We start from the raw sequence: 20123 nt of genomic DNA, 5'->3' as shown, positions 1-20123 counted from the left end.
AAATACAAATGCAATGTGAAGGTTTCTTTCATTTTTTTCCCATGAAAGAGTTTTTTTCTATTTCTTGCGAGTTTTTCCTGAACCGATATGAGGTCAAAGGTAAGGGATGTCGAATGTGTTCAGATTATTAAAGCCCTCTGAGGATAATTTGTAATTTGTGATATTGGGCTAAAATAAACTGAATTGAATTGAATGTTTCTGGTGGTCTTGCTATCCAAGATGTATTTTCTTCTCCAAAGCTAGCCGGACTGGGAAGTAGGGATGGTGCTATATGTCATATTTATATCAAATTACATATTCAGAAAACAAAACAATATAGTGTTGTGTTGCAGTTGCTTGCTGAGTCCACTGGAGGGCAGTAAGCTCCCGTGATTGTCAAATTGACGTCTCAACCAAGTCAGACACATCAGCTCTAAGATTTCCGGTGGAAACTTTCAAAACAGAAGCGTGTGAATCAAATTAAGATCTGATCCGGTTCAGTTCTTGTTACTTTAAGGAAATTCTTACATCATTCAATCGAACATACATCTATAATCCCCATTACAAGTAGAGTATTAAAAAAACAAAAATATAGAGCGTATTCACTCACGTGACCACAACAAACTCTGGCGGCCATGTTGGGGTCCCACCACGGCATTGTTTTGCTTGTTTTATGCCGCTCTTCCCTTAGAAATGACCATTATATCCTGAAGGAGACACGATTTCAGTTCAAAGCGGTGTGCCTTGTGATTATGGTCCTGTGCCTCATTGTTGGATGTGGGACTAATGATTCAGAATATGGGTTTATCAGCTCAACAAGAGGCTATTACTTCAACTTGTCATGCATCTACTTCGGCTTCACTCGGCGTATGAGCGTTAGGACTGTTCTCATGTGTTTCTGTTGACACATCGGGTTGTGGGCACGTTTCCATTGACACACTCACGTCAATAATCTCTTTTAGCTTTTTTCGCCAAGCGAAAATCAATGTCTTTCACTTGCGCAAAAGGAACTGTGGATGGAAACTTGGGAGGAAGCCGTGAACATGGCAACTCCGTCGGGCGATGTCTGCCTTTACTCTGTGATTCATTTCAAGGTAAAATAAAACACTGGCTCCATGGGAACAGCACTCAGCACGGCCAGCTAGGCACTGCTGGTCCTGAAGGAGCTGGAAGCGGCTTCATCAGACACTCGTCCTGGAGGCGGAGCTGTGCGACTACGGATCATATATGAACCCAGACACGGGGCGCTTGATGTTCCCACATGTGTGGTATTTCCACAACAAGTATAACGCAGAAATAGTTGTTAATGTCCCATGGTCGATAGCGGAAATGAAAACTGTTTTACAGGAATGTGACCGGGCTATGTGCTGGTAACTAGCGAATTAACCACAGTGTTGAGCGAGTAAAATCAGGTAAAAAAGCGTTGCAAATATTCAATTCCAACCGCTGAAATCTTTCTTTGGTAATGCAGAAGGACATGAGGTTGCTGGGCTCTCGCATAATCAAACAGCGGACACGATAGCCAGGTCAACTTCTTCTGACATTTAATAAGTGGGACCCCAAGATGGCGCGATTGAGATTCTGACGTCACGTGAATACGCTCTATAGATATACATCCACCATATCAGAGATGGATTGGATATGTTTTAATAAAAAAGACTTGGTGCCATGTTAGATGTGCAGGGGGTGTGACTGGTAGAGCACCAGTAGGGGTCCACTCAGGGAGCCTCTGTCCACACAGTAGAGACTGTGTTAGGGCTTTGTGAAGGACCAGACTCCCACTCTCGTCTGTATAATGCAGCTGAAAGCCCACCACCTCCAAAGGCTTCAAAGGCAGAGCAGCTGACACATCAAACACATCATATTTTTATTTTTATTTTTTGTTGTTGTTGTTTTTTTTTCTTTTTCTTTTTTTCTCCAAAAATATTGACTTTATGATGTTATGTCCATTGTTTTGTCGTCTGCATTGTTTATTGTCCTCTAGGTGTTATGTCTATGTATTGTCTTTTGTTTTATAATAAAATTTAATTTAAAATAAATAAATAAAATAAACACATCGTACCCAGATGAGGGTCGCTGATCCAGGGTCAACAGTCTCTCCTCCAGGGCAGCATTTCCCACCGGAGCCCCCTGTGAAGCTGTGACACTGTGCAGGGCGACAGTCACACTGATGGGATCGGGGCTCAGGGTCTTCCTGTACAGAGCCAGCTCCGCACCCAGCATGGAGGGGGTCCGGCCGCTCACATTGAACCAGATCCATCCTGGGGAGCTTCATGTGGACCTGGGATATCCGAGGAATACAAAGACAAGTTACTGCAATACAAGGCTTTTTGAAAGGATCATACCACTGTGTTGTTGCTCTTTAAAGGTTCTCCTCTATATGACATTCAGAGTACTAACATTCAACTACATGCAACTTAAAGACATGGAGTAACGTCTAACGAGGCACCATGTTTTTCCTAAAGCCACCTGCCATGTGCTCCTCTCTTGTAGCTAGCCGCCAGCCGCCAGCCGCTAGCCACAATTCTTCTTTTGGGATTTGGGATTTGAGAGTTGTTATGATGTCATTTTATCCCACAGTGTTACAGAAATAGAGGCAGCAATTATTGGTAAACAAGTTTCTGATCTTGCCTAAACTGGTGCGGAAACACGTTTAGAAACAAATGGGGAACATTTTTATCTTTTCAATGGATCAAATGACTGTAGTATGAGTGGTGCTGTTTGCAGCAGCAGCACGAAGGATATTAAATTTTCTTCGTGTTTTTCCCCTTTTAGCTCACTGCTAGCAGCTGTTAGGAACCAGGTATATTTCTCAGGAGTTGGTGGAGACCAAAACGGAGCTAGAAGTAGAGTGAACATTGGACTTACATTCATGAGATGGACACAAACAATATGCCAGAAGAGTTATAATGTGTCTGCTGCTTGTATGAACACGCATCTGTTTGTTAACATGTTCGCCACAACTCTATACAGTGTTGTAATATTGAATGTTATGTTTACAGCCTGTTCTGTATGTCATACAGTATCTAGTGTCACATTATGAGCTTCATATTTGGTAGGTTTTAAGCATTCTGCACATATTGCCAAAACCCAATTAGTGATGTTCCAGCAGGTGTTTTGCTGATGGAAAACTTCCAGGTTGCAATGACGTCATCGCTGGAACACGGCTAAGGCTGCCTTGTTCCTTTATTCTTTTGATGCAAGAAAAATTCAATATAAAACATTGCCTCACGTGATTGCATTGGTTTCAATACAACTATGTACAGGAGTTGTAGTTACATGAAGAAAAAAGAGAACACATTTAAAACATTTCAAATCCTCACCAGCTACACTCCTAAAGCTCTGCACCAGTGTTCCATCCGAACTGCTAAAGTCTTGAGCCTCCAGTGAGTCCAGCCGCTGATAGATCCCCCTCATGTAGGGATGAGGCTTAGCCTGAGGACCCGCGGACACTTTATTGATATGTAGCATTTCCAAAATGGCTTTGTTGTGCTCCCGGTCATCCTCTGCATCTCTGTGGTGATCCGTCACGAGTAAACCTGTGACGGAGCTCAACTGGAGGGAGACTAACGTTATTTGACTCATTTGAAAGCCTTGTTCTTAGTCTTTCACATCCAACCTGGAAAACACTACAGCCAATTCTATTTGTGATTTTGTACCGGCCACCAAGTCCATATTCAGAGTTTATATCTGAATTTTCAGAATTTATATCAAGTTTGGTTCTTAAAACTGATAAAGTTATTATTGTAGGAGATTTTAATATCCATGTGGATGTTGATAATGATTGCCTTAGTGCTGCATTCATCTCATTGTTGGACTCGATTGGCTTCTGCCAGAGAGTACAGAAACCCACTCACAGCTTTGGCCACACGCTTGATCTTGTTCTTACTTATGGCGTTGACATTGAGCATTTGAAGGTCTTCCCACAGAATCCTCTTCTGTCAGACCATAACCTCATAACTTTTGAGTTTTTACTACCGGAGTGTACACCGTCTCAATATAACAGAGGACTCCTGGTCTAACTTTAGTCCGTCCCAGATTGATCATCTTGTTGACAGTGCCACAGGCTCTCTGAGAATGACACTGGACTCGATAGCCCCTCTGAAGAAGAAGGCAGTGAGGAAGAGGAGGTTTGCTCCCTGGTATAACCCTCAGACCCGCAAACTGAAGCAAATGTCACGAAAGCTTGAAAGCATATGGCGTTCAACTAATCTGGAAGAATCCCGCTTAGTTTGGCGAGATAGTCTTAAAACTTATAAGAAGGCCCTCCGTAATGCCAGAGCAGCCTATTACTCATCAGTAATAGAGAAAAATAAGAACAACCCCAGGTTTCTCTTCAGCACTGTAGCCAGGCTGACAGAGAGTCACAGCTCTGTGGAGTCGAGTATTCCTATAGACCTCAGTGGTAATGACTTCATGAACTTCTTTAATGAAAAGATTTTAACTATTAGGGACAAGATTAATAATCTCTTGCCCTTAACCAGTGCCAATCTGTCCTCAAGTGGAATGGCCTTGGAAACCGCTGTATGCCCTGGTGTATATTTGGATGGCTTTTCTCCCATCAACCGTGACCAATTATCTTCAACGGTTTCTACTTCGAACACGTCTACCTGTCTCTTGGACCCCATCCCGACGAGGCTGCTTAAAGACGTTTTGCCTTTAATTGGCAGCTCTCTATTAGATATTATCAATGTGTCTCTGCTAACAGGCCACGTACCACACTCCTTCAAGGTGGCTGTTATTAAACCTCTCCTGAAGAAGCCCACTCTGGATCCAGACCGATCTCTAACCTCCCCTTCCTCTCCAAGATCCTTGAGAAAGTGGTCGCAAATCAGTTGTGTGACTTTCTACATCATAATAGTTTATTTGAGGAGTTTCAGTCAGGATTTAGAAAACACCACAGCACCGAGACGGCACTGGTGAAAATTACAAATGACCTCTTAATGGCAGCAGATAAAGGACTCCTCTCTGTCCTGGTCTAGTTAGACCTTAGTGCTGCATTCGACACCATTGACCATGACATCCTGTTACAGAGACTGGAGCAGTCGATTGGCATTTCAGGCACGGCACTAAGTTGGTTTAAATCCTATTCATCAGATCGATCACAATTTGTATTTGTAAACGATGAAGCCTCGATAACCACCAACGTTAATCACGGAGTTCCACAAGGTTCTGTGCTTGGACCAATTTTATTTACCTTATTCATATATTCTTGTGAGAATTTCGCCCCGACATGAGCACCTGCCCCCCAAAATGTCTGTGCACGTGCCTGTGTTCCAGTGTGTGTTTTTTGTGTGTGTTATTAGTGAGTGAGTTGTTAATTATTACTCAGTTATTTATTTTTGGTTGTAAATATGAATAATATGTTAAAGTGGTACATCCTGCCCTGCTCCATGAGATTCATTGGCCTGGAGGAGACATCTCACAGGGGTTTCATTAGCTAGCTATTTATTAGCAATGAGGGTTAGAGCAGTGTGTCCATTGGACCTGGCTGTGTTTGAAACTGGTCCTAACTCATTGCCCCTGCTTCCTGCATCCAGCCTCTGGCCTAGACCTATCCTCCTTTTCTGTGCCTCCTGCCTCCTTCTCTGTGCCTCCTGCCTCAAAGGCCGACCTCTTTGGTCCTGCCTCCATGGCCCTGTTGATGCAAGGCATTTATTTGACATTTTATTTTCTGCTTGGGACTTCACTCTTCTCAACAACTTTCATGCCAAAATAATAATTTCCGTGAAGTATATTCTTGAGGTGTAATGTGAGATATCTGGTCACAAGCTCCAAACCCATAGGGGGCAGCATTTCACTTCTACTACTGGAGCCACACAACATTTACATTGTTATATAACAAAACGCCAACAACTAACTAACAGCAGGGCAAGAATATGCAATCCTAATGTGTGGCCTCGTCTTGTCTTGTATGTCATCTGTATGTTTACCTTCGCATTGAAAATGCCGGAAGGTTATGTTTTGATCGCCGTGTATTTATTTATTTATTTATTTGTATGCGTGTTATTCGCAAAACTCAAAAAGTATTGAACCGAAACGCATGCAATTTGGTGGGATGATTGTTTATTATCCGGGGACCAGTTGATTCGATTTTGGGATCGATCGGGTCAAAGGTCAAGGTCAAAGGTCATGAACAGGTCAAATCTTCTTGAATCACATGGAATTTGGTGGGATGATTGGTTATTATCCGGGGACCATTTGATTAGATTTTGGGATCAATCGGGTCAAAGGTCAAGGTCAAGGTCATGGAAAGGTCAACATCTTTTTTTTTACCATAGCACGATACATTTTTGTCCAATTGGCATGCAACTAATGCCAAAATGTTCATAATTCAATGCCCAATCTTGTGATATGCGAAGGTATGCGCTCTACCGAGTGCCCATTCTAGTTGTGTATGTTTTCATAATTTGCTTATTGGACTCATTTCAAAGTGCAGATCTTCAGTTAGCTACTCGCAGGTCTAACCTGTTTTAAAAATAGTATTAAACTTATAATTAACCAGGTGAATCCCATTGAGATTAAAAATCTCTTTTTCGAGGGCAACCTGTAATGGATTTAGAATTATGTGAGTCCTCCTGGGACCGGGTACCTGGATCAGACCCCCGTTGCTGGGTTCACGCCGGCTGAGAATAAAACAATCAAATATGTAATATAACCAAAGACTTCATTTGATTTCACACAATCCTTGTTTGTTCATGTCTTCAGGTCCAACAACTGTTTTTACGTATGTCTCATGTTCTAGGCCTCGTGAGGTCCCCTAGTGTCCTCCTCACGCCTCCTAAGCCTTTTATCAGCTCCTCTCTGCTCACTAATGAGAAAGCTGCTCCTCACACCACTGGGCACTTTGGACACGGCTTTGATCTCACATGGGTTGTCTTCTGGTTTTTCTGTCTCTTTTCTGTCTGCTGATCCTACAGCAGCAACAAGAAGAGGAGGAAGCCCCCCCCCCCCCTATCCATCTCACTCTCTTGTGGGTGGAGTTTGTCGCTGAGGGGTGAGCAGGATTCTGACAATGAGGGAGTTGCAGTTGAAAGCAGAAGAGAGCAGAGAGGTAGAGAAGAAGAAGAAAAAGAAGTAGAAGAAGAAGCAGATGCTTTAAATCAGGTAAGGACATGTCTCACTGCGTGTGGAAATCTCCACTTTTCCTCTTTAGGAACATAATAACAAGTTTGCTTGGATGTCCTTTTCTTCTTCATCCTCTTTATTTGTAGGTAATTTTTTTCCCCGATGACTGATTTGATGAATCTGTTTTTTATCGTCTCAAAATGTCAGTACATGGTATTTAATGATGTACATGTCATGTAATCTGGTTTTCATGGTTTATTTAAAGGTACAGTCATTTTAAGACGGCATGTACATGCTCTTTGTAACATGCACATGCTGCACGTTCACCCATTTATCCGAGTTCTGGACACTTCTTCAAGCTTTCTGTTGCACACTTTGGACTCTGCTGCTGAACGGCAGCAAAAATGTTCTTCCTTCATGTTCTCAGCAGAATGCCTTCCTCTTCCTCCCGATGTCTTGTCTTGCTTTGAACATTGCTGGCTGCTAAGGACCCTGTCATTATTAAGATTAGAAGAAGAAGAAGCTGTGAAAGGATGAGGCATTCCCAGCTGTGGTTACATGACAAATCACATTCCCTCGCAGCTGTGTGTTCTGTGATCATCACTGGGCTTTTGGAAAGGACTCTGCCGGGAAATGGAAATTACTATCGGAATGAAATTATGGATGTTGTTTGACCTTCGTGACCCTTGACGATAACCCTTAGCTGGAGCTTTAGTGTAAACAGGTAGAAAACACATGTTCTGATTTAAAAATGTAAAGCAGCAGAGGCTAAGGTACCCTGACGTTCTGTCCTTAATATAGTACATAGCTGTATGCAATATCATGCCACTTATTAGATAGACCCATCATGCATGGGAGGCTGTGGGGCAACAGAAAGATTGGCAGTGCACCCCCAGTCCATGTCGATGTGTCCTTGGGCAAGAGACTTAAACTCCTCCCACTTACTGATGACATATCCTTTAGTAAACTTTTGATGATGGCAGGAGCCACCACGCAGAATGTGAATATAAGAAGTCGACGTAGTCGTTTTTATGACACCCGGTGCTTTTTGGACAGTCTTGAAGCCTCGAGTTTGGCATAAAGTACTAAATGATGACATCATGCTGTATTGAAGAAGACTTGAAACTAGAGATTGAGACATGAATGTTTACTGAGGGAATACATCAAGAGATAAGTAGAGTCATTATTTAGACTTCTATACAACCAGAGGAGTCGTCCCCTGGTGGATATTAGACAGAATGCAGCTTTAACACACGAAAGTCATTTTCTATAGAATTCTATACAACCGCCTCTTTTTTGGATTCACTTTTCAGAGCTGGAGGTTGCCGCCTGTAGATAAAATAGTTAACAGTTAATACTTTTGAGCTCTTCATCAACTCTTTCTAACTTCTCGGTTGCAACAAAGCTGTTTTTGGTCAACAGTACAAACTCGACAAAGGATTGTGATTTGCCTCTGTAATCAAAAGAATAAAATGCAACTGTTGAGTTGACCTCCTCATGATGTGTAAACTGACCTTCATGTGCAACATCTGTGGCGTGTCCCTTTTAAGAGAGCGTGTACGAGCTGGAGACGGTGATGCTGGTTTGAGTCTCTGCATCATGAATGTACTTCCATGCCATTAGACCTGCTGGCTCTGAACCCCCCACCAACAGTTCACTCCTGACACGCAAGGTTAATTCAAGGGTGGTCTGTGCCCCGTCTAGCTGGGACCGAAATCCAGAACACATCAGGAAATGAGACGGCCTCCCATGATGCATCTTGTTGACATTACATTCTATCGCGACTGTAACATGAAGCTCTGTCAAAACAGGAAGAGGATCAACTGCAAACAGGAACCGGACCCTCAGAGTGCTCCAGGCGGCTTAACATTAGGACCTTTCCCAGCACTCCCACCTCCCTTCTGCAGCCTCCCCACTGGGACTCACATCAGTCAGTGGGCCCTTCAAATCTTGAACAGGGAGATTAGGGAGGCCTCTGTGTTGTTACACTCTATCAGAGACATGGTCACACAATGCCGGGCCAGGTGCTATCTGCTACAAGGGGAGCCACACTCGGCTCCGGTTGGACTTTGGTTGACTCCCATCTCAGGACTCACAAAGCGTCATGCGGCTGGCTCATCATTTGTCTTTCATCTAAAATGGTATTTTATTGTGACATGGAAAGACACAACATTGATATGGAGTTCTAGGGCCCTGAGCCGGTATTCCAGCTCATCCTAAATGACGAGGGTGAAGTGAAGTAAAGTTCTGCCACACACATCTGGGAAAGTCCTTTCTTCAAGGAACTGGTGTCGTGCACATTGTCCTGTTGAAACGGGACAAAACTCAAACTATTGACACACAGTTAGACAATAGAACGGTATATAATTGCACAATGGGACCAACCTATGAACCACAGGCCCAGAGACCACTGGCCACATGTTGTGAGTGACTGCTGTTAACATCTGGAAGTCAATACACTGACAACAGGAGCTAAACCTGAATGCTTGTTATCTACTACACGTTCAACTCATCTAACTGTGAGCCTAATTCTGATGATACGTCACAGAGAAGAGCTTTTGCACTAATCGGTATCTTTAGCGATGGATACAATATAACAATAACCATGTCTAATATAAAGAATGATTACCAAACTATGCAGCGCTCTTCCCTTCTATGGAGCGTTTTAGCCTCTTTTAGCCCATTGTTTAGCAACATGTCATCAGCTCTGCTTAGAACACGGCTATATCTGAGGAAATCTAAGCGTGTGAAGTATCAACACTTCTTTGTCTATTAGCATACAGTATCAGCATTGATTTGTTGTTGGTAAATGATCTCTAGATTAACGTTAATCGATCGTCAACATTAATAGGCATACAATAATAACTAATCTATTCTTTAATAGTTGCAGTAGATCTGTATTGTTTAGTTACACTGGGACAGCCGATGATCTACTGTACACATACTTTTCCTCTCTTGAACCCAAAGATGCTCTCAAGTCATATTTAGCTATTCCAAGTAAAGTCTAAAGTAAATTGTACTTGAGTCCAGGTTCCCATCCCCGGTGACACAGCGCTCTACTGCCATGTGAAAGGGGGTTGCAATCATTTGATATCCTGCCTTTGCACTCGGCTCCTTGAACATGATCTTAGCAGCTCTCCAAACGCAGGCACTGTTCATGGAGACGAGCTGCAACATGTTCCCCAAAGCAGAGGCTGATTATAAGGTGCTCCTCTGTGAGGTGTTGAAGGAATGTGGCTACAACACATATATCCTCAGTGGGATGCAGGGGGAGATGAGTTGAAACTGTAAGAGAGGAGAACTAAGGTACTAAGAGCAAAACAGTAAATACATGAAAGTAGGAAGCTTCTTTAGGTCATATTACAGTTTAAATAGATGGTAATAAAAGACTTTGGTCCCGTACTGCTGTTAAAAAGTATGTTAACTCCAGCAGAAGATTGAAGTCTCCTGTAGTGGAAGGGCCTATGTGGGGGGTGACTTCATAAAAAGGTCAAAGTTCATCGCGTAACATCATGTCATTATTATGGAGGGCCTGTTGGGCCTCAGGGAAAGGCCCACCTTTGTTTGTAATGAACATATCTCCTGACAAGCTGAGCGCAGGGCAGGTCACAGAGTTCACAAATAGAGATGTGAAACAGCCCCAAGCTGTTCAACAACAATGGACAACAACTTTACATGTTTAGGCTGTTGTCATACATCAGCAGTGTTGCTTGAATAATATCAAATGGCCACCAGGGGGCGACTTCTCTGGTTGTATAGAAGTCTACGCTTCATGTGTTAAAGCTGCATTCTCTCTCCTGATCACCAGGGTCAACTCCTCTTGTTGTATAGCAGTCTATATAGTGACTCTACTTCTCTCTTGATTTATTACCTCAGTAAACATTGTAATTATAAGTTTATGTTGGGGTTTATTATAAAGGGTTGTTTGGGAATTGTTCCTGATCCGATGTGAGGTTCTGGGACAGGGATGTCTATGTTTACAGATTGTAAAGCCCTCTGAGCCAAATTTGTGAGAATGGGCTATACAAAAAAAACTGTGTTGAAATGGATGTCTCAATCTCTAGTTTCAAGTCTTCTTCTATACAGCATGATGTAATCATTTAGTACATTATGGTCATTTAGAGTCAGACTGATTAAAGGTCACGTGGAGTTGTCCGGTCTGTGAATAGTCTGTGTTTTCATTGTACAACTTAAAAAAATTCACAGCGTGTTTTTAGTTCGTCTAAATATTTTCTACGTAGCTCCACCCTCTAAAAAAAACAGTGTAAAGAAAAACATAACTATGTTGATTTGCAAATGAATTGCTTTAAATGTTGTTGGCTCGGCATTATCTCCTTTCCATCCGTAAAGGATGGTCGAGTGTTCCCTCTCCTGAAGGAAGAAAGGGAGCATTGAAGCACCTTTCCTTAGCATGTACAACATTCAAACAGCCGTGGTCATGGCTGCCAGTCAGATACAGTTAGAACTTCCTGAGAAAGAAAAGTATCTTTTAACCACAACCTTGTACTATCACAGTCCACTAAGTTGTTCATGTATCATCCTTTGTTCATTTGTCACAACAGAAACTACATTTGGTTCTTTTTAAAGGACGTGCTTCTTGAAATGGAAACTTTACTATCGCCAATACAATCAACGAATGCAGCTTTCCGTGCTTTGGATTTAACATCTTTATTGTAATTTCATTTGGTGTCTGAGGTTTTCTTCCTTTGCTTTGTGAATGTTGTGTTTTGCTTCTCGTACAGTAACCAAGGAGACCTTCTTCATGGCACTGAACTGTGTTGCATTCCTTCACAGCTCCTGATCATGTGACCTGGTAAAAGACCACAACCACAGCAAAATGAAGCTTCTTCTGAAGAGAGCGACATCTTGGATGACTTCCTCCTCCAACTGAAGTGTGTTTCTGAAAGCTTTCGGTTGGCTCCTGGAACACATCAGCTCGTGCCTGACAGTGATGGGGTCACGGGGTCAAACGCTGGCCTGGACCGTGCTTCCTGTGCTGCTGCTGGGAATGACCTGTCCGTCATCACACGGTTCCCTCGTGAAAGTCAATAAGGGCGTAAAGGTGAAGCGGGGTCAGTCGGCCTACCTCCAGGACGGCGACCTGCAGTTCCATATCCCCCGTCAGAAGGACGCGTGCAAGGTGGAGGTGGTGTTAAATGAGCCCATGACTCAACGAGTGGGAAAGGTCCTGCCTCAGGTATGAACACTCGTTTACAATGTTCCAGGCTATTTACCTGCTGTGGTAAAGCCGGATGGAAGGCATGCATGTGAGAAGCATGGAAGGTATCATGAGTGCTGTGGTAATGATGACACGGTCTCCGTGACGGGTGGAGCATATTCCATCATGTTCCTCTCAATGGAACCCAGAGCATTGGGTCAAGTGCAAACGCTTCTCAGGATATTTACTGCTCTTCATCCTATACACACCTGGCATGGAGATATATTCCCATGTCTACAGTCGATTAAAGAGGGGTATTTTAGGAAGAGAGGGTGGAGGCACCCGTCTATACTTCTTCCTGTGTTCATGTTGGCAGGCCGCCTCCTCCCTAATGAGTCGGTGCTGACGGATACAGTCGTCTGCACGCGGTCCACAATCAGACATTAGTTCTGCTTAAAAGCACAAAACTAACTTTTAGGATTAAACTTGGATCATTTTCCATGAGGAAGCCCACGCGGCGTTATAATTCCATATGGTTGGTGACTATCAAGCCTTTTTTATGAAGTATTGGGGCAATTGTAGGTTATTTTTCTGGAATTAAAGTTGTACAAGAAAAACATACAAATTTATGAGAAAAACTATATTCAATGTTTGACTTTGTTGTAAATAGGTCTGTATATCTGTCAAGTGACGAGATTGATTCAACCTGACAAAGTATAGCAGTGTGGGTCCTTGGCAAATAAATACATAAAATAATTACTGTACATTTCAGTCTTGAATCTCAGAAAAGTGATTTCCGCTGAATTAAAGACTTAGTGTGGCCCGATTATAGGGGGGGGGGGGGGGAAATATCCTCAAGGTACGTTTTAACCCAAGTGAATATACATTAATTAACAATTAATTATTGAACACTTTTTCATTCTCCAAATATATCAATATGTATTTTTGCCTTCTCCATTTGACCTGCTGTATTCTGACGATACATCTGGATTACACTAACTTCCATTAACAATCTGGAAGTGTATTGACTAATTAATCCATAATAAGTAATACATGACATTGTTCTACAATTTATTTGACATTATTAGGAAATTATAGAGCTGTAAATTAATCAATATTGCAGTGTAATTTATATTGGTGAGTGAGTCATCTTACTCTTTTCTGTCACCATGTTTGTTTAATGTCCAGCAGCAGTGACATTACATTTGAACAATGACGTCAGCTAACCAATTTCAATTCAGTTTATTTCATATAGCCTGATATCACAAATCATCAGGGCCATGACAGGAGGCATCAGATACAGCCAGGTCCAATTATTATCTCTGCTTCCAGAGTTAGTAATGTGTGATGGAGAGATGTAAATTCATCCATAAGTAGAAAGAGAATAGGAGATAGATGCTCAGTGTATCCTAAATGTCCCCCAGCAGCCTATCAGCCTATAGCAGCATCTCTAGGTTTGGACCAGGTGAACCTGATTCAGCCCGAACTATAAGACTATCAAGAGGAAAGTCTTATGATGTCCAATGTCCTGGTAGCTCTGCACACCCTCGTCCCAGCTCCTCCTGTATTGACTCATTTATTGTTGCAGGTGTTTGATTGCCACTATCTGGCTAATGAGGTGAAGTACGTCCATAACGGATGTCCCTTGTTGAAGGAGGACTCCGTGAAGCTTCGACTGTACAGGTACCACTCCTTCATATCCTGTTGCTCATCGTCTTCACTGCTCTTGCTCCTGTGGCCGTATGATGATCATTTTGTGTTGTTTCTGACCAGGTTCACAGAGACAGAGACACACATGGAGGTGTTTTCTCTCCACGTGGACATTATGGTCCCTGAATGCAGCATCATAAAGCTGGGGCCCAAATCCCTGCAGGTTCCTGAATTCTACAGCTTCTCTGACGCTGTGGACGGCAATGTGGTGTCCTTCCATTATGAGCAGCGGTCCAGTCTGGAGTGTAGCATTCATCTGAGTGGCCATGACATCCACCTGCCGGCCCACGGCCAACTTGTCACCGGAGAACCAGAGAAGGCCACGATAAGAGGGGACGAGCCAGAGAGCTTCATCCCCCTACGCCAGCAGCTAGGTAACAAAAAAACATTCCTCGCGTACCCTTAAGTGCATAAAGAAAGAATCCACCATTAGAAGAACAACAAAACCCAGAAATATGAGCAATGCTATCTGATTAATAACTTTGTGTTAAAAGGTGATTTCTGTCCTTTGAGTACTAATGTATTGCACCAACAGCCTCTATATTATTACTTAGATGCAGAACAAAAATCTAACTTTAAAGCTACTAATAGTGAGAGTGCTCACCGGTGTGCACACTCTCACGCATCACGGCAGAGCTCCGATGCCGGCGCGCGCATCGCTCTGCCACACGAGCCGAGAAGTGTTGACGGGGGGGAACTATATGTGTGTGTACATATATATATATATATATATATATATATATATATGGGGAAACACTGGGAACTATATGTGTGTATACATATATATATATATAGATATATATATATATATATATTCTATACATGGTGCATCAGAGATGAACTTTGAACTCGTTGCTACAATAATCCTTCATCAGTGGGTTTAGAATTTCTGAAATGAAGGTAATATTTTGACATTTTAACATTCTTCACAGAATTATGTCCCCATTAAGTAGTTCTTCAATGTACTCGTAGTCCAAATATAGATGCAATCTTCTTTTGGTGACACAAAACTATATTTGTCTCTAATTTGAGATCAATGTCTTATTTTGAATGACACGGCAAGAATGATAGTCGTTCTGTTTCAATTCATAATGTTAGACATGTGTTCAAAAACCACGGCCATTTTAGAACAAAATGAGGTTTTTGGAGTCATTAACAAACAACCTGTTCAGATCGCTGAGGCATAAGGACGAGTTAAGAGGAGATGTATGTTGCCAAGCATCACAGGTAGACTGAAGATGGGTAGGAGCTTTTCTTCTGAAGAGAATCGGATACATACAAAATTATGTCATCTTATAATTTTAAAGAATGCGCTGATTAGGCAGAATAAATGTTATGTATAAAATGTAAGTGGTCATTCATCAAGAATAGGCCCCTGTGGCAAATGAGTTCTGATGAAAAGATGTTTTGGTTTAGCATTTTAAGATTCTCCCTGTAGAGTAAACGTGGAACCGGTTGGGTTCTAAATGTCTCAGTAAAACAAGAACACAAAAAGTGATCTCAAATCTCTCTGTGGTTGTGTTCAGATAATAAAGCCAGAGCAATGTGTAAATCTGAAGACTGCCTGAAGGGTCTGAAGCTTGTGAAGCTCACCAAGATTCCCTGTGATGACTTCCTGTTGATGGGGCTGAGGTACCAGCACATAGACCCTCCGTCTCCAGACGTAGATTACATCGCCATCAGACTGGAGCTCAAGGACACCCGCAGTGGCAGCACATATCAGGTCATTTATCTGTTTTAAGATTGACAATATAAATAAACCTTACTTGGGAGAAGCGTTCAAACAAAAATATACAACTATTTCGGACATTTAGTTTGAAGTGCATTGTGTTTTCCTGTGCAGTCTGAACAGGCCTGGATTCCTGTGCAAATCGTCGGGGCGTTGTCCAACCAGCCGCCCAAACCATCCTTCATGTCCATGTTCATCCTGGAAGTGGACCAGTTCATCCTCACTCCACTCTCCACTGCCACACTAGACACTGAAGACGAAGAAACTCCCAAACAGCTGTTGGTGTTCAACATCACCAAAGCGCCCATGGATGGCTTCATCACCCATCTGTCCGATCACACTCGGCCAATCTCCTCTTTCACATGGCTGGACCTCAACGACATGCTCATTGGGTACCAACCTCCGAACTCCTCCAACACCCACCGCAGGAATTACGAGGTAGCGCCTCCCTTTCATACACCATTATCTTATATATACGATACATTTGGTTCTGTGGATGGCTTCTGAATATCGTCGTTATCTTCCCACACAGATCGAATTTGAGGTTCATGATTTCTTCTTTGAGAAGAGCCCATCGATGACTGTCCATATGTCTGTAAGGAACGCAGAGACCAATGCACCCCGAGTGTCTTGGAACATGGGTAAGCTAGCATCACATCTTTCAAACACATGGAACCAGGTGGGTTGTTTAAGCAATGACTTGTAAAACCAATTTATGTTGGCAATGATCACTGGTGTGACAACACCGTAAAGGTGTATCACTCTTTAGCCTCTTTTAGCTAAACGTTCTGTCCATCATCAATCTGGCTTTCAGGTGCAGCAGAGCCGCTGTTTCCAGCTTTGAAAGACTCTCACAATCAGAAAGCCAAATATTTTGCAGCTAAAGAACCAGATATTTATCTCAGGAGTTGGTGGAGACCAAAGCAAGAGTAATTATTGGACTTGTGAACAGAAACACAACTCCAATGAATGCTTATGTCTGTTGTTATTCCCATCTGAGATAATGTGAGTGATCATAAAAAAATACAGCTTTAGGACTTTCACATAGCATGAATCTAAAAGCTGTGAGACCAAAGAATACAAGATGTCCTCGTAAATGAGTGTACAGAGAACATATGCATGCACGTTAGTGTTTGCATGTACAGTATACTTATCGAAGTAGCATTTCTAACACCTTCAAGGCCTCAGTCTATTGGAGGGTCAGTCTCGGCCAATAATGTGGGAGCAGCTCCAGATTGTGGACAACGACAACCTGGACGCTGTCCGCCTCATCACGGTGGACGGCCTGCAGCACGGACGGCTCACTGTCAGAGGTACGGACGCAACATCGGCGCTTCAATCTGTCTGTGTGCTGCAGATATGCACATCAGCAGGGCCATGGCAGGAGGCATCAGACCCAGCAGGTCCAATGGAGCCTATAAGACGTGAAGTCACAAAGACTCCGGGAAGGAAGCAGAGTTAATAATATGTGATGGAGAGATGAAAATGCATCCATAAGTAGAGAGAGAAGAGAGGTGCTCAGTGTATCCTAAATGTCCCCCGGCAGCTATCAGCCTATAGCAGCATCTCTAGGTCTGGACCAGGTGAACCTGATTCAGCCCGAACTATAAGACTATCAAGAGGAAAGTCTTCAGTCGACATGAGGTGACTGTGTCTGCCTCCAGGACTGAAGGTGGAGCTGGTTCATAAAAGAGGAGCTTGATACCTGAAGGCTCTGGCTCCCATCCTACTTTTTAAGACTCTAGGAACCACAAGTAGCATTTAGTGAGAAGAGCATAAAAAGTGTAGCTTTAGTTTTTCATAAAAAACAATAACAATGGCATTATGTAAACCAACTAGCATTTAAAGGGTTAACATTATGAAAATGACTCCATATCATCAGGAACAAAGTTGGTTAACAAAATGTAACTCAGTGAAAGTGTCAAATATTATGAATACATCATTTGATAGCAGTTTTTTATGCTGACATTGTTGTCCACCAAAGACGTCAGAGCAACATTTTAAAGGGTGAAGTGACGTGACGTCTTCTCAGGTTGCGTAATATATGTCAATAACTGGAAGTGTTTATCCAAAGAAAGATATTCCCTTTTGCAGGTTGTTTAATTCAGACTATCTAGTATCTTAACAATTTTAAAAACAAAGATTACAGGATCTCCTGAAAATACCTATATTACCACATAGTTGAATTAACTAATAACCAGAATGCTTGATTTCAACTCCCCGTATTTTATAATACGGGGAGTTGAAATTAGAGATGCACCGATCAGGTTTTTGGTGCCGATCACTGAAATCAGTATCTGCCGATCCGATAATACCGATCACCGATCACGGTGTCGATTGAAGCGTTCTATTTATTGTGTAGCATTATTGCCTAGGACTATGAGGAAATACATATATAAAGCACCTCAAACATTAAAGAAATTACCGATTTCTTTAAACATTTAGGACTTTTACTTTGAAAAATGTCCTAATTGATACATTAAAATAGTTTGATTGCTATTGTAGGGGATTTCAGATATGTATGGAACACATCTGCATTATTCATTTCCTGGAACTCTTGGGGAAATCTATTTACAGGACTTTTTTTAACATACAAAAGTCTGACTTATTTTTATAAACTCTTCCTTGGTACAGTAAAAATGTTTTAATGTTAGCATAATTTAAGCTAAATCTCAAACGATCTCTAAAGATACAAAATCAGTTTGTTTACTTTTATATGTAATTGTGTATGATTTGTCGACATCTTATTTTGATAAACGGATGTTGTTTCACGTGGTTCTTTCCGCTAACTTTGCAAAACCGGATGTTGTGTCACGTAAATCCTTCCGCTAACTTTATCAAAACCCTCGCGCGCTCCCGATCGAATGCGTTTACCGTGAGCATCAGTCTCTAGAGGCTCAGATATGTAAGTGTCGGCTGAGTTGACCCAGTGATTCAACTCGGGGGACGGGGACGCCGCTCGGTGCGTGAGGATCCCCTCGTTGACCTCTGACCTCTGCGGCCCTCGCCGGGCGCATCGTCTCCGTTGCGGTGCGCTGCGATTGAAACGTCTGATCGTTCTCTCAGATGTTACGTCATCTGATCGGCCGTTTTGAGAACGCCGATCAAAACCGATAATGGGAATATCGGCCGATATGGATCGGCGCCGATCAGATCGGTGCATCCCTAATTGAAATCAAGCATTCTGATTTGTTGAGTGAGTCACAGGGTGTACTTTATTGAGCCATAATGTCCTGTACAAACTGTTTACATTATTATTATTCTTGAGATTACAGTACTGCCTCTCGTACCTTATTGCTTAAATAATACAGTGTAAGTATTTAGTTTTCATAACATTTACTTAAATATCATCACATATCCAACTCCTTGTTTTCATTCCAGGGGGAAAGGGCTTCATGTTCACCGTCAAGGACATTAAAGCGGGCGTGGTTCGCTATCACCATGACGACAGCGACTCCACCAAAGACTTCATCATCTTCCGCATCACCGACGGCCTCCACCAGACCCGGCACAAGTTCCCCATCAAGATCCTGCCGAAGGACGACAGCCCCCCGATGCTCATCACCAACATGCTGCTGGAGGTGTCGGAGGGCCAGATGGCCTTACTGAGAGGCTCCACCCTCCAGGCTTCAGACATGGACTCCAGCGACGACTACATCCTCTTTAACATCACCCGCCCCCCACAGGCAGGGGAGCTTATGAAGATGCCGCCATCAGGACTCGCAGGTCAGACGGATGGATTTTATTCTCTCATATCACCTGGGATGGAGTTTGTTTTCCTCCTTTCATAATCATGTCTTGTTCCTTTTGGTTTGACGCAGGTTATCCCGTCAGCCACTTCCTGCAGAGGGACCTGTCTCAGTCCATGGTTTACTATCGACACCTAGGGAGCGAGGTGTTTGACGACTTCTTTGAGGTGGTGCTGTCCGATTTCCATGACCCCCCCAACCTGTCAGAGCCTCAAGTGGGTAACAGCAACAAGAAAAGGGACGATTTCAATTTAAACTCTATGCTCATTAAGAAATCTACATAGTATTTCATTAACTGGCCCTTGTGAGGTTTACTTTTGCAATATTTCATCTTAGAATGATCTAAATCTGATACAATTAAGATCCTATTTATTGTTATGCTTGTTGGCTAGTGGCTAGTTGGTGTAGCATTAAACACAAGTATGAATTAGCTTAAAGGTCATGCTAGCAGATCTGTGAGCTGTACATGGACTCAGTGATGCTTTGAGCTAAATGCTAACATCAGCTTGCTAACATAATCACAGGTGCTCAGTGTATCCTAAACGTCCCCCAGCAGCCTATCTGCCTATAGCAGCATCTCTAGGGGCGGGACCAGGTGACCCTGATTCAGCCCGAACTATAAGACCATCAAGAGGAAAGTCTTCAGTCTACATGAGGTGACTGTCTGCCTCCAGGACTGAAGGTGGAGTTGGTTCCATAAAAGAGGAGCTTGATAACTGAAGGCTCTGGC

General features: G+C 42.7%; 2 protein-coding genes across 2 annotated transcripts in view; one reads left to right on the top strand and one right to left on the bottom strand.

The window, feature by feature from the left end:
* Positions 1-579: 579 nt before the first annotated feature.
* LOC130212177 (uncharacterized) lies at positions 580-3654 on the bottom strand. The gene is given in 6 exon segments (XM_056443315.1): positions 580-1726; positions 1728-1844; positions 2042-2248; positions 2611-2615; positions 3310-3518; positions 3639-3654. Coding segments are annotated over 6 exon segments (630 nt in total). The 3' UTR covers positions 580-1650.
* A 3354-nt stretch (positions 3655-7008) lies between these two features.
* The window catches only part of frem1a (Fras1 related extracellular matrix 1a), a 36191-nt gene continuing 23076 nt past the window's right edge, over positions 7009-20123 (top strand). Inside the window, exons 1-10 of the mRNA XM_056443013.1 lie at positions 7009-7086; positions 11842-12244; positions 13794-13888; positions 13979-14289; positions 15442-15638; positions 15759-16082; positions 16177-16285; positions 16826-16957; positions 19026-19370; positions 19466-19608. Coding sequence (XP_056298988.1) covers positions 11999-12244; positions 13794-13888; positions 13979-14289; positions 15442-15638; positions 15759-16082; positions 16177-16285; positions 16826-16957; positions 19026-19370; positions 19466-19608 — 1902 coding nt within the window. The 5' untranslated portion in view covers positions 7009-7086; positions 11842-11998. The remainder of the gene's footprint in view (positions 7087-11841; positions 12245-13793; positions 13889-13978; positions 14290-15441; positions 15639-15758; positions 16083-16176; positions 16286-16825; positions 16958-19025; positions 19371-19465; positions 19609-20123) is intronic.

Source organism: Pseudoliparis swirei, chromosome 21 (assembly GCF_029220125.1).
Source record: "Pseudoliparis swirei isolate HS2019 ecotype Mariana Trench chromosome 21, NWPU_hadal_v1, whole genome shotgun sequence".
NCBI classification, from domain to species: Eukaryota; Metazoa; Chordata; class Actinopteri; order Perciformes; family Liparidae; genus Pseudoliparis; species Pseudoliparis swirei.
This window is presented reverse-complemented; position numbering and strand designations above follow the sequence as displayed.